The 25,530-nt window shown below is 41.3% G+C and overlaps 2 protein-coding genes across 2 annotated transcripts in view; one reads left to right on the forward strand and one right to left on the reverse strand.

Annotated features, from left to right (window-relative positions):
• The first annotated feature begins 1,230 nt into the window (after nucleotides 1–1,230).
• MFSD4B (major facilitator superfamily domain containing 4B) lies at nucleotides 1,231–13,782 on the forward strand. The gene is made up of 4 exons (XM_030267754.4): nucleotides 1,231–3,397; nucleotides 3,494–3,662; nucleotides 6,176–6,292; nucleotides 8,796–13,782. The coding sequence occupies exons 1-4, from the start codon at nucleotides 3,053–3,055 to the stop codon at nucleotides 10,034–10,036; spliced, it is 1,872 nt and encodes a 623-aa protein (XP_030123614.4). The 5' UTR covers nucleotides 1,231–3,052; the 3' UTR covers nucleotides 10,037–13,782.
• Nucleotides 13,783–14,011: 229 nt separating this feature from the next.
• REV3L (REV3 like, DNA directed polymerase zeta catalytic subunit) overlaps nucleotides 14,012–25,530 on the reverse strand; it is a 113,563-nt gene continuing 102,044 nt past the window's right edge. Inside the window, exons 25-32 of the mRNA XM_030267753.4 lie at nucleotides 24,950–25,156; nucleotides 24,207–24,316; nucleotides 23,094–23,208; nucleotides 21,541–21,678; nucleotides 20,523–20,713; nucleotides 19,210–19,456; nucleotides 17,593–17,802; nucleotides 14,012–15,167 (exon numbers count right to left, since the gene is read on the reverse strand). Coding sequence (XP_030123613.4) covers nucleotides 15,027–15,167; nucleotides 17,593–17,802; nucleotides 19,210–19,456; nucleotides 20,523–20,713; nucleotides 21,541–21,678; nucleotides 23,094–23,208; nucleotides 24,207–24,316; nucleotides 24,950–25,156 — 1,359 coding nt within the window. The 3' untranslated portion in view covers nucleotides 14,012–15,026. The remainder of the gene's footprint in view (nucleotides 15,168–17,592; nucleotides 17,803–19,209; nucleotides 19,457–20,522; nucleotides 20,714–21,540; nucleotides 21,679–23,093; nucleotides 23,209–24,206; nucleotides 24,317–24,949; nucleotides 25,157–25,530) is intronic.

Consider the following 25,530-nt stretch of genomic DNA (forward strand, 5'->3'; position numbering starts at 1 on the left):
GGGAGGGGAGGAGGAATCTTTTGGAAGGTTTTTATTTTGGTTTTAGTGTTTTTTTTTTCCTTTTTTTTTCCCTCTTATAGTAGTAGTAGTTTAATAAAGTTTCTCCTTTGTTATTAAGCTTGGGCCTGCTGTGCTCTGTTCCTGATCGCATTTCACAGCATTCAGTTGAGAGGTTGAATATTCATAGGGGCCGTGGCATTGTACCAGTGTCAAACCATGACACCAGGGCATGCACAAACAGTCTGCTTCTCACTAGAGGAGGTATAGTTCTGAAATGTGAGAGATGGCTGAGGAAAAAGTGATCCCTTTGTTTGCATGCCTCCCTGTTGACAAGCAGAGCACCAGCGGAGTTCCAGCCAGCCAGTGAGTTTCTAGTCATGTAAGCTTTGGCATATGTGCATTATGCCTTCTAGTCTATATATATCTTGTGTCAACAATTATAATGTTTTGGAAGTGCATATGCTAAGAGTAGAGTGATGTTACACTAAAATGTTTGCTAATATTGACAACACTGACATGTTTAAGTATCTTTATAGACATCATATTTTGTATGTTGTTTTTGATATTAAAGGGTGCACATTTTGCTAGCCTTAACTCCAGTCTTTCAAGTTCTGCTTTGTTAGAAGGGTAAGAATGAATGTTTAATGTTTTTTTGTGGTGCTAAAGTAACTGTGATCAGTCTCAAGTTATTCAGAATAAAGATGGTAGTTCGTAAGTGCCCCATTTGTTACTGCATGCATAATTTTTAGTCTTATTCTTTGTCCTAGTTTAGGGCAAATTTGGGAGAAAAACCTTTGGAAGGAGCCCCCAGAAAACAAACCCCCAGGGCCCTTCTCCCCCACCTGGTTCGGGAAGAATTTTCTCTGAGAGAAGTGGAAAAGAACCTGTTTATTTAATGAACAAAGCACTCCCCAGCACCAAAAAAAAGTAACAATACCAGATGACAACAAAACTCTTTCACCACTCTGAAGAGATGAACAAATCCAGAAAGTCTTTCCTGGGAGTGGCCGCCCTGGTATGGATACCGGGGATTGCTCTCCAGCACTGGGGCTGGCTGCTGCAGATCACAGAGCACAGGTGTTCCTCGGTGTTTCCCAGGTCCCAGTCTGGAGCAGGTTGGAATGATACTCAGGAAAAGGGAAAAAAAAAAAACCAAAACTGGTCCAGGGGAAAAAATTTGGACTGCTTAGCTAAACTAACAAGCAAAGGCAGAAGCAGGAGCGCGAGCGAGCAAGCAAGCCAAGCCAGCAAGCCAAGCCAGCCAGCACTGGCCTCTTCTAGACAGCAGACCATGGGGGGAGGTGAGCCAGCTGATAACAAGGAAAAACAAACCTTCACTTTCAGAGTCAGTTCTGAAAGCACAGAACATAATATCAAACATAAACAGAATACACGATTGGGGATACAAGCACCATAACATCACCCCAGGACACTCTTGTGTAAAAATTGTCATTTTGAAATATAATTTTGTTGTACTCTGATAATTTTTGAATCTAGTGTGAAGAATTTTATACAAAAAGTCTTTACAGCTTTTATTGCCACTGTGGTCTGACTGAAATGTCCCCACTACATTTGATCCTACGTTAGTATATGGTGCAACCCATTTCATTCTAATTGCACTGACAACCCATTATAAGACTAATGATTTAAAAACCTAAGCTACTGAGGTGCTTTGTTTGTGAAAAAATTACATTCTCTATTTTCTATTCTGGGGCTTAATATCAAACTTGCAGAAGCAGTTGCATTCAAAAAAGGCAGAAGGAAAATTGAGGGATGGAGGGAAATTGTTACAAGAGCTTGAGTGGTGCTTTAAAATAATTTTGATTTTGCTTCATGAACTGCCAGTGTAAGTCAGTGGGACCTTTAATCATTTACTGGCCTGCTACCAATTTCCCTTTGACTTACCTTGACTATCCTTACCTTCCCTTGACTTTCACTTCATGAAGCATGAAGTGTTTCCTCACTGGCAGCTTCAGTAAGTCTCAGAAATTAATTCACCTTTCCTTTGTAGTAGAGCCAAATATTTATTTTTTAAATAAATATATCTGATGATATGGGTTAAATACTCCCTTTTCACCTGGGGTTATTCCCTAGACTGCTTGTAGCTCAAATTAAAATTTGAAAAAGATGCCCAAAACCTTTATAAAGTGCGTGGGTGCTGTTGCCATTTCTACACTCTCAATGTAGAAAGCTTCTTTGTGAGTGTGTAAAACAACAGTGAGAAGCCTGGGCATTTCAAACAAGACAAAATACTGACATGTAGAAATATGGTTTGACCTGTGTGTGACTACTATTACAGTTGAAATTATTTTGTCTGGAATTGTCTCTACTGCTGGACGTATGAACAGAAGCTCAGCAGTTTTCTGCAGGTACCTCATGGTACAGACTGCACTCCTCCAAAGGTAGGAATGTGGGATAGATCAGGTTTAAATAATATCTATCAGTATTACTTGTAGCAAGCAGGCACTCTTTTAATGCCTCAACGCACCCATGCTACCCTGAAGAAGAAGGGACTTGAACATGCTTGCCAGTGCTAGGAGAAAGGGAATGCGTTGTTCCCTGTCCGTGCACCGCTGTATCCCAGTATCTTCTTGTTAGAAACAACTCGCAAAACAAAGCAGCGCGGTTTGGAATTATCTTTTGAGTTCTTTGTTAAACTTACCAAATACGGTGAAATTCAGGGCCTTTCTTACAGGGAACATCAGCTCAGTGCCAGACAGGGAGCACCCATTGAGACCTGTTGCACAGTCTGTGAGCTGCTCCACGTGAGTGGTAAGAATTTATGTCGTTTTCATGCTTAAAACTTTTAATACTAGGCCTGTGTTCATACCTGTGCTCAGAAGACTCAGCAGCTCTCTCCCTTGAGAAGCTTTATCACCGTGCCATAACACAGTCCTTGTGGGAGGCAAAGACCGTTTATGATCGGTTGACTGAAAGGTCGAGTGCAGTTTGAGTGATAACAGAGATAAAAATAAATGCTGCTTTGTAAGGGCACTCCCTCGGGCACTGTGGCACAGCCTCGCAGCGCTGTGGCGTGTCAGCTGCCCCGGGAATGTCGCTCCCCAGCGGGGAGCCCCGCTCCCAGGAGGAGCCCCCGGCGGCGGAGGAAGCGGCGGTGTCGCCCCCCGGCTCGGAGCCCGCTCCTCTTCCCGCTCCTCCTCCCGCCGCTGCCGGCGCCGTGCGCGGGGCGGGGCGGCGCTGCTCGGGCCCGGGGCGGCCCCCGGAGCCGGCGGCGGGAGCGATGGCCGCGGCCGACCGGGAGCTGCGCGTCCCCTTCATCCAGGCGGAGGAGGCGGAGGGGGCGGCCGGGGGCGGGCGGCGCTGCGGGCGCTGCGCGGCCGGGCCGGCGCTGCGCTGGTGCATCTCCGGGACGCTCTGCGCCTCCTTCCTGGGGCTGGTGAGTGAATGAGCGAGCGAGGGCGGCCCCGGGGCTGCGGGACGGTGCGGACGCTTCCTCGGGACGGGCGAGGTGACCCCGCACTCTCCCCTGCAGGGGTTGAGCATCGCGGTGCTGGGTCCCACCTTCCCCACCCTGGCCGCCAATGTCGGCAAGAACGTCAGCGACATCTACTACATCTTCGTGGGCCGGTCCCTGGGCTCCCTGGGCGGGTCGGTGGTCGGCGGGGTGCTCCTCGACTGCATGAACGCCTCTCTGCTGCTCGGTGAGTGCTGCCCCGCCGGACGGCGGCATCGCCCTCTCGGACACTGTCGGGGCCACTCGTGCTTCTCCGCAGCGAGCGCAGCCCCGCGGGAGATGCGCCGCCTTTTGCGGGGCGGTCCGAGCCCCGGGAACGGGCGGGTCCGTGGGATGTGGTGCTGTCCCCCCGATGGCCGCGGTGGGGGTGCCGCTGGCCCGCGTGTGCCGGACACTGCAGCATCGCTGCCCAGAGCCCGGGCCCGCCGGGCACGTCCGCAGCGGGAACTGGGATCGAGCGGACGAAATCCGCATGGATTGACCAGTGGTTCCCACTGAAGAGAACAACTGCATTTCTTTGAGTTTGCATCAAGCGATGTGCACAGTAGGTGCTCTAGGAACATAACAGGCTTCTTAGCGACGCTGTACAACACATGGAACACGAAGCTGTCTTTTGGCTGCCGTGTGCAGCAGAAACCTCCAGCAGTCTCGCTGAGGCGCATTTCTATGTGAGGAGCTTCCCCTTCCCTTACTTAACACTCATCATTCACGATCATTTTCGTGTACTGGACAAAAGTCTGTGGCTTTTGACTGGAGGGCTGTAGCCAAATTTTAACTTAATTACAGTGGGAAACATTAATTACTGTCTGTAATGGTGGAAACATTTAAACTGTAGGAACCACAGTTGATGATTTTTACAGTTTTCTGGATATGTGGAAACTTGCTCCTGTAGGAGCACAGGACCAGCTCTGTCCAGGCAGAGCGATGCTACTCAGCCATCCAGGAGCCACACTCAACATCCAGAAAGGAGAGGCTCCTTTTTAGAGTTGTGTTAGTGTCTCATTCCCACAGAGATTCTCAGAACACACCAAAAATAGTAGAAGCCCTGTCTTTTTTGCTTTCAAGTGTCTTTGTGCTCCAAGTTAGGGATTAAAATGTGTACCAGGGTGTATTCTTCTCCTTAGTTCAGGGAGCTGTGCCTCCCATAAGGACCGTGCTGTAATCATATGGTCACTCAGATAAGATCCCTTTTTCCATTGCTAGTGCATTTGTGGAGTGGGTTTCTCCTTTAACCTCCTCCTTGTGCACCTGGCCAAGTCAGACTTCGCCTTCTGTAATGGAATCAGTGCACACACCTATAGAAATGTTGTCTGTTAACAATACTTGGGAAATGATGGATCTCCTAATCCTTTCCAGTTTGGTAATGCTTATGGCAAGACCACAATTTGAACTACCGAACCTGTTCTCATTTTTATCATCTGAGCGCTGCCTGTAAGAGATTTTGGCTTGTGTAGTTTTGCCTCTCATCTTTCAACTGCTGGAATGCTGCTACAGAGAATAATTCTATATAGAGGAAAAATTGAAAACATCATTGTGTTTATCAAGGAAATTTTTAAGTGCAGATGCACAGCAGGCATAGAGCTGAAGTGGACAGCTGAGCCCTTGCTGAGAAGTTACTTTTCAGGTTTGAGAGTGGCACCTGAGGAGCTGCACTTAGTATTCCCAATCTCTAGTGTTTTCTTCGTGCACGACAGCATGCACACCACCTTCAGAAATGTTTTGAGGCATGTATTGCGAGTATCTTGCTAGGTCTTTAAGGTTCTGGACATTGTTGCTGGTTTTTTTTTTTAATCAATCTAAATTCGTAAATACATTGGGCCCCATTGATGTTTTAAGTATCTGCTGCATCTATGATCATTTATTGATTTAAAAAATAATAGAGACAGCTGAACTGGTACAAGATTTCTAAGAACCTAATACTGTCTGTTCAAGATATTAATTGCAGGTTGTTTTATTATGGAGGCAATTATAAGCATAGAATTGAACTGCTGAACTTCCTCCCAAATGGTAATAAAAGCAATTTCCATCTGCTAAAAATATTTTTTTAAATGGTGTGTTGTAAGTGTAGCCAATAATGGCAAAACAAATACAGTTAATGACTTGCTGCTAAATTTATTTATGAGAAATTTTGTAGTTCTGTCTAAAACTCCAGAAATCCCTTTGAATACATCTCTCATGTGAGAACAAAATATAAATAGAAGTCAGCATCTTTATATGAAGATCACTTAGTGGACAAGGTAAAATTAATTTATAGGATTTTTAAGAGCTTAGTTGGGTTCTTTTAAAAATGGAGCCAAATTAAATGTAGTGCAGTTCTCAGAGAACAGGCTTGACGCTGTTCAAACACATGTTTTGCTGGTTTCACACTGAAGTCACATTTCTAAATCAGAAGTTTGCAGAAGACTTCTTAGTGTTCTAGCAGGAGGACACCTCTTAGTGTCTCTTTGCTTTAGCCAAAGAAGTTTGTCATGCAGGGCTTATGTCCTGATGAAATTCCTTTTTTTTTAAACTAAAAAATTATTTGTTGAACTTTCTAGCTGCTACTGCTAACCACGGATTGAGGTATTTACATTGCATCACTTGTTAGGATTTTCTGTAACTTTAATATTCATTAATTTAATTGTATTTCTTGTTCTTCTGTGTTATTTAATTGGAAACTGTAGTATATGAGTTTTTTGTTCTGTTTTTTAACCTTTCCAGCCTTATCCATGCTTGGAACAATGTCTGGTCTTTATGCGATACCCTGGTGCAAGGAATCCCTGCTATTGACAATCTTGATGTCAGTCATTGGAGGTTCCATTGGAATTCTGGACACAGGTAGGGGACCCTGTGCTCTGACAGTTCTTTCAGCAAAAGAGTTGGAAACTTCAAGCATACCAAAGCAGTTGCTGCTTTTTCTTGTGATACATCTTGAATTAAAAGAGGGGAGCTGTTTTACCTGGCTGTGGTTCTTGGATTAATCTGGTCCTGAGGCTTCCAGTGTTCGTGTGCGTGTGACAGGCCTTCCTTTAGGGGTTGGGGAGTGGGGTATCTCTTGCTTCCTGGAGAAGATGAATTTGCAGTTCAGTGGGCCATTACAGGCATAAATAAAGTGCCCTGTGCTCTTTAAGCAATGTTTTGTTTTAAATTGCTCATTACATGAAGCTGGTCAGGATATAGTTCATTAGCATCAGCTGGGCCTAAGCTAGTGCTGAGCAAAGCCTTGGTGTTTGAGTCTTACACTGCTGTTGGCAGAGTTGCCCACCTGCAGCTGGCTCAGCAGTAGCTGGGAGTTCACAGCACCATGGTGCCCATCTCCCTGAATTAAGGGATGTTTTCCACCTTTGGCCAGCCATGCTTAGGTGGCTGGGAATACAAATTTGTTCTGTCTCTTAGATTCTAAGTCTGTGGCATGTGCATACTGCAAATGGCCTGGCCAAAAATCCCCAAATCCAGCACTTTTGCTGGAAAGCTGTTCAAACCCAGTTTCTTAGCAGAGGTTTGTTATTGGAGGAAGATGATCTCAGGGATATTTTCCAACCTAAATGATTCTATGATCCTGAGATGTGTTGGTGAAGTTGCAGAGCAAGTGTAGGTGTGGTCAGAAAGGTCACTTACACCGGAGCTATGAAGAACGAGTCCCAGGGCACGGCTTAGACAGGGTGGCTTAGACAGGGTGGCTTTAGCAGACAGTTTGCACCAGGAGGCAAGGCCACGGCAAAGGGTGCTTAGAGATGCCTAGGAAATGCTGGCATACTGGCACGTGGAGATTAGGAAATGCCCAAAAGTGCCTCAGTTAGCAGAGTGTTCTGGCATTGCTGTAGCACGTGGTGGTGAAGCAACACCAGGCAGCCACTCCTGGCACCTCTCCAGCGATGTCCCGGCAGCGTGTGCTGACTCTGCTGCCCTCCTGCAGGAGCCTGAGGATGCTTACTAACCAGCAAGGTACTACTGGAGTACTATTTGATCACCTTCAGGGCAGGGTTATTGCTGAGAAAGAGCTGACTCGTGTTAGCTTAGCCATCAAACAGCTCTGGAAGCATCCCAGCCAGGGCCTGGCTAGGGTGGCCTGGCTGCACATGTGAAATGTCTGCCTTAATTCTGTAGGGTTTGAGGGAGCTCTGCTAAGATGTAAAAAGAGCACGGCACAGGATCCTGTAGTGAAGAGACGGTTTTGCACAGTACAGGTCATGTTAAATAAACGGAGTGCAGAGCTGTATTTGGTGCCTCCGGTAAGATTGTTATACCTGGTTTAAAAATTCTTTGTATGGGAAAAATCTCGTCAGCCAATGGTAAAAATACCTTCAGTGAGTGTACTGCTTGGATCAGACCTCAGAGCCAGGGAGACTTCCCATGCTGAGCAGGAGTAGCAGAAGAAACTCATAGCAAGGCAGTAAAGCAAAGCTGAATTGATTTGGAAGAGTGCTGAGTGATAAGGGCTGCTGTACTGCAGCACAGGAATTTGATTACTGTTTGTTTTCCTGCATTCTTCTGAAGGACTACTTCAAAACACCTCTCTGAGATGTTACTTCCTACCATTATTGTTGATCTAGTGGTGTTGTAGTTTGGTGTTTACAGTGGTATTGATGTAAACCCTTCTGTTTCTGGAAAGTCATTTGAACACAGTGGGGTGGACCCAGCACATCAGTAGCAAGTGAATTGTTATTTTTCCTGGGATGTTGTTAAATGAGTTTTAAATGTTGTTTTTGTTCCTCTGATTCTTAGCATTGGGCATTGTTGCTTTTGATAAATTGTTGCTTTGGAGAAATGAGAAGCAGTTAAATTTCCTTTTTTAAAAAAGGCTGAAAAATGCTGCAAATTGTCAAGTAGGGTAATTAGAACCATAAAATCATAGGGTCCCTAAGTGGGAAAATACCCTTAAGGTCATCGGGCCCAGCCCTTAACCCAGCACTGCTGAGTCCATCCCTAAACCATGTCCCTAATGCCACATCCACATGTCTTTTAAATACCTCCAGGGATGGTGACTTAACTGCTTCCCTGGACATCCTGTTCTAATGCTTAGCAACCCTTTCCCATGAAAAAGTTTTTCCTAACACCCCATCTAAACCTCCCCTGGTACAGTTATGTCTGTCCATTGCTGCTGGATAAAGCCACTGTGTGACTCTTTGTTTTGACTGACTGCTCTGAATATCCTGCTAAAGCTCAAGTAATCACATGGATTTAAGGCAGAGTTTCAGTTTTACACATTGTATTTGCTAAACCTGGCATTATTGTACACTGAATTAGTAATATAGGTTATGTGGGTTTTTTAATGTTTTTTTTTTTTTTAAATGATGTCTGGTCTTGGACTAAAATGAATCTTTTTCTCTCTGATCTGCAGGTGGCAATGTACTGGCACTGTATACCTGGGGATCAGAGGCTGGACCACACTTGCAGGCTTTGCACTTCAGTTTTGCTGTTGGTGCATTTCTGGCTCCTATCGTGGCTCAAATGGACTCGAGGAGTTCTGAACCTGAAGAACTTGCAGGGGCTGAAAAGACAAACCAGTCTGTCCTCAAGTCGGTGCCGACAGCGTCAGCTGCATCAACTACACCAGCACTGAATGACCATCACAATGAAGGCTTTTTGTGGTCCTATATTTTCATAGGGACCTATATTCTCTTTGTTTCCTTCTTCTTTTTTGTTTTGTATTCAAAGAGCAGCTCAGCTAGAGACAAATCAAAGGCTCCTGCGCAGGACAGACTTGCCAAATACCACTGGCCTATAGTTGGTCTCCTGTTTGTATTCTTCTTCTTCTATGTGGGAGCTGAGGTCACTTATGGCTCCTACGTATTTACTTATGCAACGGTCTTTACCGAGATGACGGAAAGTCAAGCAGCTGCTTTGAATTCTATCTTCTGGGGCATGTTTGCCGTGTGCAGAGGAGCGGCGATATTCGGTGCTGCTTTACTGTCCCCTGACACCATGATCGTGGCGAGCCTCCTGTGCTCTGCTGCCTCCTCGACAGCCCTGGCCTTCTTCGCGCATTACCGAGCCGCGCTGTGGGTGGGAACTGCCGTGTACGGAGCATCCATGGCCACCATCTTCCCCAGCGGCATTGCCTGGATAGAGCAGTACACGGCTGTGGAAGGAAAAACGGCGTCTCTGTTTGTGGTGGGTGCGGCGCTGGGCGAAATGTGCATTCCTGTTGCGGTGGGATATCTCCAAGGCAGATACCACCACGTTCCTGTCGTTATGTACACTGTCTTTGTCATTTCCATAGTGACAGTCCTGCTCTTCCCTGCCATGTACAAACTGGCCAACTGGCCCCAGCAGCGTGACTTGCAAGAAGTGAGTGACAGGGAGACCCGGAAAACTTTGTTGTCGAACTCGAGGCTTACTGAGGACGAGGAGGAGGAGGAGCATGTGAGAGAGCGGAATGATGCAGACTTTGAGGTAATAGAAATGAATGACAAGCAAAAAAACTCTCTGACAGACACCTCCTGTAGGATACCAGGGGATTCTCCAGCTGAAATCTCTCTCCAGCCTCATCTGGATGATGCATTGGGCAATTCTCCAGTGATTGCTGATGGCTCCCCTGGGAAACAAAATGGGAGTGTTGACTGGGAGAAGAGTGAATAGTCAAAGCTTTTTTTAAAATGGAAATGCAGTTGAATTGTAGCTATCGTCAAGTGGTTCAGGTATCCTTTCATAGCGGTGCAGAGCTCAGCATGTTGATTTTCCCAATTCCTTCTCCTCTTTCATCTTCAGCCTGCAGGGATACATGTCTTGGATTGGAAGGTTGTCAGTGATGTGAAAGGGGCAACATGATAAATGTTTGGCTATGCCAAAACTGTTAAAATGTATGAGATGTTCTCTAAAATATGAGGCATGCATCCAAGGAAGAGATGCTGTAATAACTGGGAAAGAAGGGGACTACTCAGACTACTCAGTTTTTTGAGGTGGTTGAAAGGTGCGGGTCTGAGATGCTTTGTCACAAAATGGTTTCATGAGAGAAGAGACATTTGTTACCAGTAGTGCTGAATTTTCTTAACCTTGGGAAGGTGGAATGTTTCTGCTGTGTTTGAAAGTTGTGTGTGATCAGTTCAGTTAAAATTTCTGGTGATGCCCAGCAGCACTAAATTGAATAACCTTTTGCCAAACTGTAGGAATTTTTGGCTCTGAGACAAAGACAAGAAAAAACTGGAAGTTGTTTCCTACGAATGAAACCATGCCTTTGGGTAAGGTAAAAGCAGTTTATGAGAAAGGGCACAAAATGGGTTGTTGTTTATCTGCTCAAATGCATAACTCCAACCTGCTAAACAGTGGCAGCAAATCTAAATAATATAAAGCATTTCTGATTTTAATTATGGCACTGCCACTGAAATCAACAAATGTACACAGAAGATGATAAAATTATCATGTAATCTTTGAATGGTTTGAGTTGGAAGGGACCTTTAAAGATCATCCAGTAGCAACCTGCTGACATGGCAGGGAAACCTTCCACTGGACCAGGTTGCTCAGAACTCTATCCAGACTGGCCTTGAAAACTTCCAGGGATGGGGCATCCATAACTTCTCAGGACAACCTTTTTCAGTGCCTCAGCACCCTCACAGGAAAGATTTTTTCCCCTGATATCTAATCTAAACCTACTCTCTTTCAGTTTGAAGCCATTGTTCCATCACTACACGCTCTTGTGAAAAGTCCCACTCCACCTTTATTGCTGGTTCCCTTCAGGTAAAAGAGATTACTTAATATATGGAATTTTTAAGCCAATTGTTTAAATTAAGGTCATAACAACTTCTCTGGTTTCCTGTGCCAAGACTTAACAGGGCAATGTGTTACAATGAAGATTTGAGAAGGAGAGGAATTATCAATGAGACAATTCTTTCTCTGGTTACTTGCTCCTGGCCAGTTGGATTGGAGACATTTGGGTTTTTTCTTTGTGGGATGACATGAAGATGGACTTCTCTCTAGTGGAGAAGTAGTGGTTGTATGTGAAGGTTCATTGCTGCTAAGCAGGAAGCCCTGAGGAGGTGCAGCCATGCCAGGGAGCGCTCCCAGTAAGAGGGAAAAAAAAAAAAAGGAAAAAAAAGTAGCAGCAAATGGCAAAATCTGTCTCTGAACAGTAATCTTCCCATTTGTCAGCTTGGAACTCCAAATCAGTTAAGTATTTTTTAAGACTGTGTGATAAGAATGTACTCTTGTTTGGGGTTTTTAACTTTGCATTTTTATTAGTATTTTTCTTGCTAGGAGGTTTCATTTAATAAAAAAAGGGCTCTAGGTGTAACAGCACAGTGCCATGTTAGATGCTCCCTGGATTTCCAGGTCTGCTTTTGTTTTCTCTCTTGTCCTACAGGTATGCAACCTAGGCATGAATGGCTTTTTCTTTTCTTCTGAGAAGTTAGTAAGAAGCCAGAATCAACTTGTAATAAAGTATTTTTGTTAATATCTTGCCATGTTGCAGAGCCTCCCTCTCCTTCTGCTGCTGGCACTTAAATGCCACTGTGTTTTTGATGGATTCCTTCTGTGACATCTTTTCCCAGTGCACTGCATGAACCTGCACTTTAGAATGAAGCCTTATGTCACTTGTGGCACAAGAGTTCTGTTTGCTTACAGGAATGGTCCTCCTGCACGCTGCTCCATGTGTGTGGGAGGTAGGGGTTGTCAGCTGATGGTGAGGACAAATCCCACTGGTGGAGGGAGGGAGAAGGTGCAGGACGCACAGTGAAAGGATGGAAACTGTTCAGTTGGAAGCTCCCTGCTGGAGCTGCCATCCCCCTGCCTTCACATGGGTTGATGTCGCTATAGGAAAGTTTCCCCATACCCAAGATCATGGTGCCAGAAGAAAATTATTTAAAGAAAGATACTGGGCAACCAGGAAGATTCTAAACTCATATGCTAAGTTTTGATGAAATTCCAGATCGGAATGTCCTACATATAAGACTGTTCTCAGGGATAGTTTACATGGATAGTATACTTTGTATCATTTGCATAATCAAGTACTAAAAAACCACAGAAAATTAAATCAAAGCTGCATTGGGAAATATGCTGTAACCTCTTAGAAGCTTATCTACTGCATATATACGGACACTTATTTGTGTTTCTGACCAGCATTGTCACAGCAAATATAAAAATGTTGCACGAAACAAATATTTAATTTTTTTTACTGCCTGTATTAACTCCTGTGTGAATAACTTCAATTCATACTCATTTCCTCCTTAAAAATCAAGAGGCCTGCTTTTTACATTTCCTGTGTAGTAGGAATGAAGCAACAGGCTGGAATGCCAAGGTAAGAGCAGCCTTTTCCACAAATAAAGGATCCAAAAAGCAGTGGCTGTATGACAGTGGAAGCTGAAGAATTATCTATGTAGAGTCACTTTCCAGGCCTGCCTAAATTTAGAGTCATCTTAATGAGGACTTGGAGCCTTCAGTTGCTTTAGTTCTGGTCTTAAACTTAAACTGGGATAGATGGACAGAAAGTGTTCTCCTTATCCCCTAACCATCTTGCTTTTAATAGCAGGAGCTGCCCTTGACTGAAAATGAAATGCTTGAAGCAATTTAATTTTAAAACAAGATCTAGTACATTTCCAAGGATGAGTCCAGCTCATACCAGTTCTAGGTGCCTTTGATGGCCAAGGCTTAGCTCCCTGCTCTTGGATTTTGGTGTTCTTCAAGGCTTGTTTTCAGACAATGAATATCAGTTTTCAAATGTTTATATTTCCTTTCAAAGTAAATTGCTTCCTGGCATATACAACTGAAGTGGGGATCTATTTACAATGCAGATCTATTTTAAGTTACAGGTTGTCCAGAAAGCTCAAGAACTTACATGTCGGGGGTTGAAATTACTTGGCTGTATTACATTACTATTGCCCTGCTTATGCTAGAAAAGCCATTCCTCTGTTGAGGACAGGAATTTTAATCTATGAATTAGATACCTGAATTTGATAAGAATCCCATTTTTGTCCACAAACCCAGGAATAGTTTGAGTGCTCTGCTCCAGTGTGAAAGGTAACCTCTTGCAGCTAAGTGTCATTTATACTTTATTTATCCTGAGACACTGCCAAGTACTGGACTGTACTACAAGCACTTAATCCTAGCATTTGCACTTTTATTCTGTACGTGACCAATGATTGAATGCAAGACCAGGTAAAGTTTTATGCCTTGATGTTTTGGTTTTTTAAGAGTTATTTTACATACAAGTGCATCACAATATGGGGATTTTCTATTATATATATAGTAGTTTTTATTCTGCTTGGTGTGGGTTTTACATTGTACTGTGTAATGTGATATTTCATAGACTGACTGGTGTCTTGACTGTAATAAATTCTTATCTGGAAAAGGCACTCAGGTTCCTTGGTGTAAATAAAGTTTTCTTCTATTTTTCAGACCATCTCTGGACTTTTAAATTTAAAACTTGGTCCTTTTCTGACTAATGTAAAACTGGAAATGTTTCTCTTCTGGTTTGGAGAAGGCCTCCAAGAACTTCTACTGATGTTTTAGATCCCAAAGTTTAAGCTGGATTTAACTTTGATTTAAGCAGTCTTGTTTTTACATTATTGTGTGTGCCAGAGAAGGAAACAAATTGAGGGTAAATATTAAAAAAACCCCGTATCATTTTTTACCATATCATTTTATTCAACTTTAATATGGTTTCCATTATTAACTTCTAAAACAAAATGATTTCCAGTTTAGAAAACAATGCACTGACCACATAATTCCTTTTCCATTTTATACAGTTATACAAATATTCTAAATACACATTTTGTCAAGATGGTGGCAAATAAGATTTAACTGTACAGTACGTAAGGAAAGAAAATATTTTAAGCATATTTAGAAGCAATAGAAATGTCTATACAAAACAAGCAAAAATGGAATAAAATTTTATATTTAAAGTATTGCAACAGTCCCACAGGTTTGTAACAAAAATGTCTTTGCACAGTTCCTCACAATGCCCCATTAATAGCTAAAGCAAGACAGCAATTTTTAGAAAATAATGTTTCAAAATGCTACACATGGTACTACTGTTTGCACAGTCTGATCAAAATAACAATCTACTTGGAATCAAGCAAAACTTAGGAGGAGATATACCAACCAACTTTAAAATTATCTGTATAAAAGTCATTGCACATTATTTTACTCAGTTGTTTGAAAAGTAAAAAAGTGTATTTACAAAATATTTCGCAGACAAAATTATAAAGTGAATGGATAATATATAAGTAACACGTCTTGATACTGACAGTTCAAGAACACACACAAATGGTTTTATCATTTCAAGAGGTTTTCAGTGCTCCTTCCTCCAGGAAGTAAACTTGACTTCTACTTTGAAATGGATTTACAAGATGTTACACAGAGCTATTTCAACATCAGCATTATAAAACATGTTAGAAACATGAAGAAGAAATTTTTACATCTTAAAAAGTGAGCTATTCATAGATCAACAAATGGGTTGGGTTTTTTTTTCAATTTAGCTATGGTAAGTGTTCCTTATTCTCCAGATAATAAACCCAACAGTTAAAATGGAAATCCTGGACTAGATGAGAATTGAAAAAGCACCATGCACAATAGTCTTAGTGTGGTAAACACTGACAAAAAAAAAAAATAGCACCTGGAATCCTGTAACACAGATCATTTAAAACTGGTCAAGCAGCTGGCGGAGATAGGGTGCCTTTGACAGTTCTCTGCTCACTCTGGAGAGCTTGAAAAGTACTGGGCAGTTGAGGGAGACACACTGGATCTGCCGATCGAAGCAGCCTGTGCAGTTCCTGCATATCTAGATTATAGGAGAAAAAGCAAAACAATTATTTAAAATGACACAAGCGAGGCATAAACCACTAGGGACTACTAAAATCATCAAGCCTGTATCAGCAGAATAGGCACAGCCCTTCTGCACAAAGGGACCCACAGCAGCTCCCTTCTCTGCTTCAGCCTCTTGGGCTGCTGCCAGACAGCTCACTTGGCTGCTGGTGGGGGGCTGGCAGCATCACCCACTGAACTTGGCAGAGAGCAACAGCAGGATTCTACAGCTTGGGTTTCAATCCTGCTAATGAAGTTTTACTTGCATGTGGTGGCACTTGAAAAAACAAGGTAAACAAGTTGATGGGTTTAAGCAGGGCAGTGTGTTCTATTTGTGATAATCTTACTCTCTGTAAAAGTCTCCTAGTGAAAAAAGACAGAACTCTTGTCCTGCAATTATTCTCTGCAGAGAAGAGGGACTAAAAATAAATTACTTATTTCAAGATAAGCTTTAATTAGAGTTTGATCTAGTCACAGTCAATCAAGCCCAACACAGAAATACACAGGCCACAGCAGTCGCACTGCTCTCCTTGTTCAAGGAACTACTTGTTAATGCTGCTTGAAAGTACTTTTAACATGAAAAATAATAAAATAAAATGTATAAAATAATAAAAATAGTGGAATAAAATAGCAGGCACAGTTTTTCCAAAGGTAGACACCTTTAGGAAACAAAAGGCCCCTACTTTGCTATTTTATTTTGAACCTTTACAGCATTTACCACCTCCAACACTTCTCTCAAAATCTTAGAAATATGCCTCCAACACCTGTATTTTGTCACATTAATATGTTACACAGTTTATCCTATCACTTGCCTAGCCTGATCAATAAACAAACAAAAATTGTATCCCTTTGCTTTTCCTTTCCATGTTCCATGCTGATGCCAGGGCAGCATCAGCACCAAATCCCTGCAGGCTGACAACAGCTGGAGAGGGGCAGCCCCTCCTGGCCCAGTCCCACGGGTGGCACCTCAGAGGATACCAATCCTCTGGCCTACAATTGTCACCAGAAGGAACAGGATTTTAACAGCTGATTCCAGGTTTGTAATCTCAGAACTACATCTATCCTAGTTCTTCTGAAAGAGGCTGTGGCTGGTTTAAATGCAAGGGACCAAACTAAATGGTGCTTGAGACGAGTCCTAAGTTCAGTTTGTGTTGAAGGGAGAAGTCTACGGTTTTAACTTAGAGCATGTAATTTTTGAGTGCAGTTTAAAATAATGTACATCTCAGTGTTACATCAGTTTTCTGCTGGCTTCAGCAAGTTTGTAATCTCAAAGGGCTAAAAAATTAAGCTGTGAAGGATATATATGCCTTCATATTAAAATAAGACAGATGCTCTTACAGAGACATCAAACACTGCTTGGGACAGGATCCCAGGCTGTGCTGAGCTGTTGTGTGTTGCAGGGACAAGAGAATGTTCTACTCAAACTCACAGATCCTTCTGTGAGGCTGGACCAGCCTGCCCAGTTCTGCTTTACTTCAGAACAAGAGCAATGCAAAGGGTTCAAAGTACCATAGGAAAACAGCAGAACATGCATTTTCTCATTTCTGCCATTCACAATGCAGATAAGGGCAAATATTACAAAATAACAGCAAGAAGTCCACACCTTAGAAATGAAATATTTATAAAGTGAATTACAGTGCATTTTTAGCAACCCCATGAGAACCTATCAAATCAATGCTTAGATTTAGGGACATTTATATCCCTGACATTCAGGCAAGTCTTTAAAATGGTTCATGTGCTAGAGCTAAAAATAAATTTTAACTAAAATATTTATTAATTACAAAATATAACAGTATGAAAATTAGGTGAGTGTATGCATATGTTTCCACAAGGGGAGGCATTGTGTTTTGCTGTAATATATTCATGAGCACAGTCAGCTACCCTCTTAATTGACTTCTAGCTCAAGGGGAAAAGCAGTTGGAAAATTCCTATTGAGAGGAAAGGTAATAAGAAAATCCCCAAGCTAAACCACATCGATATTTTACATATAGATAAATAAATTTTCTGACCCAAACATTTTTGTTTCTAGAACATCATCTGTTATTTTAATGCAAAAAAATAAAAAAAGAGTGAATCTTTTACACTCTCACAGCTCTATGTCATTGAAGTAATTAAAAAAAGGAACCTACAAACCATATAAGGTACTCTTAAAAAAATCAGAAGAAAATGAGAAAAGCATCTTCTGTTCTGATCCCCTCCTTTGCCTTAGCTTTCCACAAAGTCTAGGAGAGTAACAGCTCCTGTGCTGCCTTCAACAGCAACGGGTAAAGCAAACAAGCTGCAGCACATTTAACACCCGGACCATACTTCCAATTTCTGTTTGGAGTATTCAGTAATGCACTGCTGTGAAATTTCAGCCCCTGTCTTTTGCTGACAGACATCTGATAATGCTTTAATCGTACCTGGACCAGCTGCTCTTGTTTACGCTCCAACTCTCGGATTTCTTGGTTGAGAATCACTGCCACATGCTGTGGCTGGCTTCTGCATTTATTACAGATCCCATACTGGGTCAGTTCATCACACACAGGACAGTGTAAGGTCGTGAAATACTGGGAGATGGTGCCTTTGCGTCCTTCTAGCTCAGTGCGGGTAGCTGAGGCAGCCTTCTGAATCTGTCAGGAAAAATAATTAAAAGGTAATGAACTTCCAAGAAAGCAGCTTGCCTTATTCCTAGATTACATACTCTTTTATTCCCAAAGGAGTAAGAAAGTGCAAGATGGCCTGCAGGGCCTGGGTTCATATACAAATATGAACACAGATCACAGCACACTGAAGAATGCAGCACAAGCCCTGAAATGATACACTGAATAGAACCCTCCCCAACACCTATTTCACAGGGAACTGTAACCAGAAAAATCCTTGGTCACACATGCTTAACTCCTGATTCCACCTCAAACTCTGCTCCTGCAGCTGTGATCTGCATCTAAACGTACCCTGGCTGCAGCTCCAGTGTCTGCCTTCTGGATGCTGCCTGCCCTCATCTGAGTGTCTGTGCCGGGCAGTTCTGGGCACAGCTCTGCCATGGTGCTTTGATCCATGGCACTAGCTCATGCTCTGATTTCCTTGGACAAGGCCCCACCACTGGCCCATCACCCTGGGAAGTTCGTTCTCTGCACTTACTCCTGCTGCTGTGTTACTTTTGCTTTGTGCTATCCTTCACTCTCCTGCTGCTCTGATCCCTGTGACTTCCTCGCTGCTCCTTGGCCTTGCAGAAAGCCAGGGCTCTTTGTACCTTTTTAGAACAGCTTGTTTGGAGATACTTAAGGTGACTGCCATGGTGCCATTGGAAAGGTAAAGAAAAGGAGAACTGAAGTCAATCAAGGCTGTATTGGGAAATACAGCTATACTGCTATATTGCAGTGGGAACATGATGTATTACTATGCTGCTGAAGTCTATTCTGAGCAGAATAACCAAACTACACAAATATACTGTCTTTCACCATCCTTTTTTGTCAGGGGAATCACAAACTAAAATCCAGCTATCTAATGCTTCTTTTCCTGCATCTCAATGACTTCTTTTAGAGAAGTCATGCTTGAATATTATTGGTTTTAAATTTCTGGTGACACAAATTTTTAAAGTGTTCCTGCTGTTGGGGCATGCTACCTTTTGTATACAGAGGAAAGATCTTCAGAACATTTTGGAAAAACAGGAGTTCTAAAATCTAACATAGAGATATTTAAAAAGTGGTATGGCTAAACAGATGCACATACACATACTGCTAAAAATACAGAGTTATGGCAAAATAGTCTCTTAAACTATAGAAGGGATCAGGAAACAGAAGATGACTGTGATCAACCCTACAGAGAAGGGATGAAAAAATTGATTTGCTATGTGGAAAAAAAAACCCCTAGGCAGAAGATCTAAGAATCAGGACTACATATTTGAGCATCAAACACTGTTTCACAAAATAACCTTTTCTGTTGCCTCCTATCAACCTCATTCCACTAAAAGTCACAACAAGGGCAAACACTGCACGCAGATGCACTGCGCTTGCTGACTCTTGTTCAAAAGCACTCACCCGGGGCAGCTCGTGGTACCAGCTGAAGACGTCTATGCCAATGAGCGAGAACACCCTGGCCAGGGGGGGCAGGATCTGCTTGGTGATGTAGTAGGTGGCATTGAGCCTCAGGCTGGGGTCCTGCAGCACTTCGAGGGGCCGCCGGACGAGCTGGATGAGGGGCAGGCCGGGCGTGCCGTACACGATGACGTAGGGCACGCGCTCCCCGACGCGCGGCTCAGAGCGACGGTCATAGGCAAGCATTCTCCTGTCAAAACACAGCCTTGAGAATGTGTCCAGAGGCAAATTCATAGTTCATTTACCTGTAAGCTTCCCCATCTGATTAGATTGGCTGCTCTCCAGATAACTGGAGTCAGTGCCTATTATGAAGCACAAGACCAAAATGTTTCATTTTTAATTTGCCTTGCGATCGGACATAAATTTTAGAACTTGGGACACAAACCCTAAATACGGTCTGTTTCAGGTCACTTGGATTTGCATGTTTTCTAGCTACCACTTCCTTAAAGAAATATTTTAATAAAAAACAGCCAGGGTACTAAAAGGAGCTCAAGTACAATTTGCTTTCTGGTCAAATTCTGGTCCTTTGCTTTCTGAGACTGCTTGCTCAGTAGAATGGTACCTGCTTCAAATTGAATTATCCTTTACTCAGAAAGCAATATGAAGTAGGTATCAGTTTTGGACTTTGACAATGTTTTATTACAGAAGCATAGCTTAATTGGAAGACCTTTTGTATTAAGCAAGGTGACAAAATGTTCCAGCTTACATTATCTACTTTTGTAGATAATGTAAGCTGGAACATTGTCTTATTACTGATCAAGGATATTAACAGGATGAAATAGTAACTTTAAGTAAGGTACTTTATTAAAAACGAAAAACTATGCCTGGTAATGCATTTCACAGCACTAAGAGACATCACCACCACAATCTGTAACATATCTAATAACCCTGAGTGATGAATAATCTTGAAGAGTCCAGCCCTTGTACAAAACCCAAACTGTAAGTAACAGAAGTGAACACACTATTACAGTGTTCTGACAAGACTTTCCTCTTGAACATGTGGCTCTTTACAGGACCATCTCTTTTCACACACAGAAGAAAACCAGGGACAACTCCTTCAACAGTATATGAAGAAGATATCTGACTGCTACCTGTAACTTGACAGTACAAAGGTCAAGAGAAAAAATATCCACAGTCTGCTATTTAATGTGTCAATACAAAGATCAAGGAAAAAAACCCTATGAGCTCCTACTCATAACCTGTCAGCACAAAGGTCAAGATAAATATCTATGATTAGCACTTCTTGATCTCATTACCTGGTGATTTCCAGAGCAGGTACACAGGCTCCAGGTTTGTATGCTGAGCTTCCTCTGTACTCTTTTGCAAAGATGAAGTCCTGCATACTGGCTTTTCCTTCCAGTAACTTCATGCATTGATTCTGAACATACTGCTTGATCTGACTTATGTCCCGTGTTTCAAACAGCAGCTTGATAGAACACTCAAGAATCTGTACAACCAAAAGAGAAAGGTGAGAAAAACATGTATGTTTGAATAAGAAATAATTAATTGCAATTAATTCAGTAAATTATATGGAAATACAAATGCGGTGCTTAGAAAAAGTACTAGTGGTGAGCTGGGATATTGATAGGACAACAGGTTGCAATGTCTTCCACTCAAAGACATTCATAAACACATTACTGGACAACTCTTTCCTCAGTTTGCCACATCTTTCATGACATCTATACTCCAGCGCTAAGATTTTTTTCAACAGTTATAGAAGTTTCCAAAGTATGAGAGAAGATGTTTTTCCCTGCCATCTAAAATATTTTGCCATGACTTTAGTAAACCCTTCTATGTCACTACCTTTTTTACTGGCATAAATTTCTTTTAATTTGGCTAAGAACAAGATTTCCTAATTTTTTTTAGCCTCTCAATACACAGCTTAAAATAAACAGGCAAAAAAAAGTATTTTAAGGGAATTCTTAGCTGAACTAGAATTATGTAAATGAGCTATTTGGAAGACAGATCAATGTGTCTCACTTAACTGCATTATTACTGGCAGTAATAATTCCATTTGAAGTGAACTGGATCAAGAATTGTCTATGAGAGGGCTTACATGGGCCAAAGGCTTTTTATGGGATGAAAGATAAACTGCAAAATATAAATTCTTGTAATGCTGTAAAAGCTCTTCAATTTATCTTTCAAATAGCTCACACAAGAAAAACAGATGAAGATTTATTAAGACAACTCTTAATCTAAAGGACTAGAAACTTTGAGAAAGGACAAATAAGAAGATTATAATTTCATTCAGGAAGAAATCTATGAATATTTTACCTTGGAAACAGCAGGACAGGAGTCCCTTCGGACTGTCTCTATGCCTTTTGCATCAAATACTGGGTCCTTCTGGTCCAGTGTTTCATACATGTAACCCACGTACCTCTTTTTAGTTTGCAAGACACATGGCAAGTAGACCTGGAATGTTTAGAAAGAAGACAGACCAGTCTGGAATATGTTGGGAACATAGAAGGCTTCCTAAGGAATAGTGTGCTTTGTTGGATTGTTTGTTGGGCTTTTTTTGGCTTGCCTTTTTTTTTTTTCTTTTTTCTTAAATCATTACAACTGATAAAATAGATCAAATCACTCTTAAAGGATGGCTGAGGAAGTTGGGATTCTGTGGTGCTCCATTCTTAAATCATTTTACATTTCATTTAGCTGAAGCTCAGATAGAAAGTGACACACAGTATAAATTGTTGCAAGTACCTTTACTTTTCTGCATTGCACCTGTCACCATTTCTAATGTAACTCTACTATCTTTCTTTCTTATAAAGACAACTTCAGTTTAAACATCAGAGAAGAAAATGTTCCCAGCAAAAGTATTGGCTTAGAACTTTCTGTTTGCAAACTTAAGGAGATGCCAAAAATCTGCTAGTATCTCTATTTGGAGAAAATAAGCTTTTTAAATGCCTGTGCTTGGAGAAGAGTTTTCTCAGGAATGGACTTTTAGGTTCATGGTCTCTTTTGCTTGTTTTCTCCAACCACTTATTTTATTCTTGATTGTGGCAAGTATTCCTTGACTACTTTCAAATGAAAGAATGGAGAACAATTTCTTCTTCGGAGTGTTACTGGGATAACACCACATCTTCCTGACTCTCATGGAAGAGGGAGCAGTGAGTTTAGGGTGCCTCAGGCTTACAAATGTTGATGGAACTTGTTGGGTCAGGTATGTACTTTGGAAATATCCAGACCACCTGAACTAATGCTAACTGACCTGAACACCTTGCTAATGACTTTACAGTGACGAACTTCCAGCAAAATCAGTAACGTATTGCCTTACTTTTCTATAAAAGATCTGTTGTTGTTAATATTTCTTCCAAAAGCCTAATGAATGGATTTCTATGACTTTTCATTTTATAGGTGTATGTATCACATGGACATATGCTGAACTGTGCTAAGGCTGGCTGAAAAATGTCAGGCTTGTAATTAATGCAATGGAACTGGGGACGGTGAACATTTCCTCAGCTAAGTTGCACACATTGATTCAGCTGTAGGTATACAATGCCAAACTGAGGGAGATATTTCCAAAAATTGATGGGACAGGAATTCAAACTGCCTGATGCTGCCAGGACAACAAGCCACTGATGTGAAATTAGGAATATTTCTTTTTGTTGTTCACACTGTAATGCTACTCTGAAAAGGTCCCTGAGGCATTAAGGAGCAATATATCTACAGATACAGCACGTGACTTGTTTATCCTTATGTACATTAGGGTTTAGAAAACTCTTTTACCTTCAACTTTTTTAATGGGCTTTTCTTTTATTTGGTTTTTGTTTTGTTGATGTTGTTTTGATAACACCCGACATATTTCAAGCAAATTATTTTCCTTTTACCTTTTCAAACTTCAGTTTAACAGGCTTGGGATTTGTTGCTGTTACAGCTTCAGCAATTTCTTGACCAATCTTAAAAGACTGCTCCTTTGTGGCTCCTTTCAAGAGTACAAACATGCTACAAGAAATCAGACATAGGAAGTGAGTGGAAATCTATTCAACATAGCTCCTGAAAATCATATGTTATAGTTTCCTGGTAGCAAGGCAGGGATGTCATTATGAGCTGTACTCCCTTTCTTCAGCTAGAAAAACCAAAAATCTGAGAGACTTCAGTGTTCAGCATGAGATGAGGAGTGCCAAAGGGCTAATGAACGCTGTGACTGTCTGATGAGGCAGGGAATGGACCGCTCCCACGCACTGCAAAACTGGAGCTCCCAGGAAAGAATTGTAAAGAGCTTTGGTATACCATTTTTTCCCCACTATGGGCAGCAGCATTTTTTTTTTTTTTAATGAAACCACTATGAATTCAGTGTCTTTGAAATGTCAAGTCTTTTATCAGATCTGGCTAAAATCAGTCACTGGATTCCTAAGTTATTAAGAAAAGACAGCCAGACAAGCTTTGTTTCCCAATGGCTGAAAAATTATCCAAGCGTGGAAGCGTGTGGAACAGAGATGGATATGCCTAGAGCATGGCTATTATTCAGATGAAAGCCTGACTGAGAAAATGTATGTCAGGCAGCCTAATAATATCTTTGCATGCTCTGGAGGCTGCTTTTGAATTGTATCCACTTCTGAAGCTTAAAACAGTGACTTCGTCAAAGTGCAATGCCTACTACTCTATTTTCAATAATGAAAATTACATCAGAAACAGGCACAAAAGTAATAATAATTCGGTAAATTAGATTTATATTAATTCACAACTGAAGAAATAGTTCACCCCCTCTTTCTGTTCCACATAATTTTCAAAAGAAAGGAAACCTTTAAAGCACTTAAAGAAACACGAGCAAACTCGGTATTATTCACTTTGCATATTCTGCAAGGTTGTAAGCAACATCCAAAGAAGATCCACATACCCTTTTCAGCATAATAAATTTGCCTTGTTGAGAAAAAAGCAAAATCTATCTATGAAGAACTATTATGATTTTAAAACATTTTAAGAAGCAGATCTTTAATTACCTGTCTGTATCACCATATACAACGTGAGCACCCCATTTTTTTGTATCATTCACCAGTTTAATGGCACGCTCCAATGTTTCTCTGGCTTTGTGGACAATGCTGTCTCCAATCTGCAAAGTTAGATTGGAAATCTTTATTCTACTGCTAAACCAAATACTAGCTCTTGGTAAACACAGTCTAACCATACTCGATCTTGTTATGAAAATCACTGTATTGAGATGATATATTTTCTTTCGTGGTTTAAATGCATAAAGTAAATAAAAAGGTAATTTAATTTACCCCGAAATAACAAGAACTAAAAGAAAAATGATCAAAATTATTAAGTATTAAAATAAAGAAGAATTTGTTTTAAACTTCTTAGAAGTTTATAATACATATTAAAAATCTATGGAGGAAGACAAGACTGCTAGGATATGTTTTTCTAATTTTTGGATTCTGCTGATTCCTATGAAAACTAAGAAAAAGCTGCAATGCTTTGTTTTATTTCCACTATACGAACTGTAATCCAATCTACCTTTGGAAACAGTTCTACAGTGATGCCAACTCCAAATGCTTCTCTACAGGAAGAAGACAACCTTTATATTTTTCTGGAAGATCACAAATAAATCCTAAATGGCTGATTTTCAGTACTACAAATAAAAGCAGCTTATCTGAAGGTATTTAGATTGTTTCAAATAATAGTATTATGTTATCTGACTAGTGTCTTTCAAACATTTTTATACATTTTTACCTGCAACCCTTACCTCAGTGCATGGCATTCTTCCAGAAAAATTAGCAGCAGTATAGCCAAAAGTAAAATTAGCTATGTATTTAAGACCCAACTGACGAGCTTCAAGCATTCGAGTCACAGCCTTGTCATGCTTATACGCCTTCATTGACTGTTTCACCATTATCCTGGTCTTCAAGATTTCTTCTAGCATCCTTGGCAGCACACCCTTTCTTACTGAAGGCTGCCGTAAAGGGAACAAAGAAAAACGTGGTGTTAGAAAGCCCAACATAAACAGTTAAGAGTAAAATCAAACCCCAGAACTGTTAGTTAACCACTAATAGGAAGACAAATTAAATACCAAGATGCCCCAGCCACTAGCAGTTTGGCTTTTCTCACAAATATTACAAGGAACCTTGTAATATTTGTACAGGCAAGGCTCTTAAAGGCAAAAGAAATAGCTTTTTGTTCTTTGTATTCATCAGGCTGCTGATGCAATGTTTAGATAATGTTTAGATAACCTTATTAACTAAAATGGGACCTCAATATTTAGCTGTTAACTTTTTAAGTATTAAATGCTGAAGAACATTATCTTTTAAAAATTCTGCAAATATTCTT

This window comes from Taeniopygia guttata, chromosome 3, assembly GCF_048771995.1.
Source record: "Taeniopygia guttata chromosome 3, bTaeGut7.mat, whole genome shotgun sequence".
Taxonomy (NCBI): Eukaryota; Metazoa; Chordata; class Aves; order Passeriformes; family Estrildidae; genus Taeniopygia; species Taeniopygia guttata.

What these genes read in the sequence shown, in the direction of transcription:
- MFSD4B (XM_030267754.4), top strand. Translation starts at nt 3,053, where the DNA reads ATGTCGCTCCCCAGCGGGGAGCCCCGCTCCCAGGAGGAGCCCCCGGCG. An exon ending in GCGCCTCCTTCCTGGGGCTG is followed by an intron (nt 3,398 to 3,493) that starts GTGAGTGAATGA and finishes TCTCCCCTGCAG; the next exon opens with GGGTTGAGCATCGCGGTGCT. An exon ending in CATTGGAATTCTGGACACAG is followed by an intron (nt 6,293 to 8,795) that starts GTAGGGGACCCT and finishes TCTGATCTGCAG; the next exon opens with GTGGCAATGTACTGGCACTG.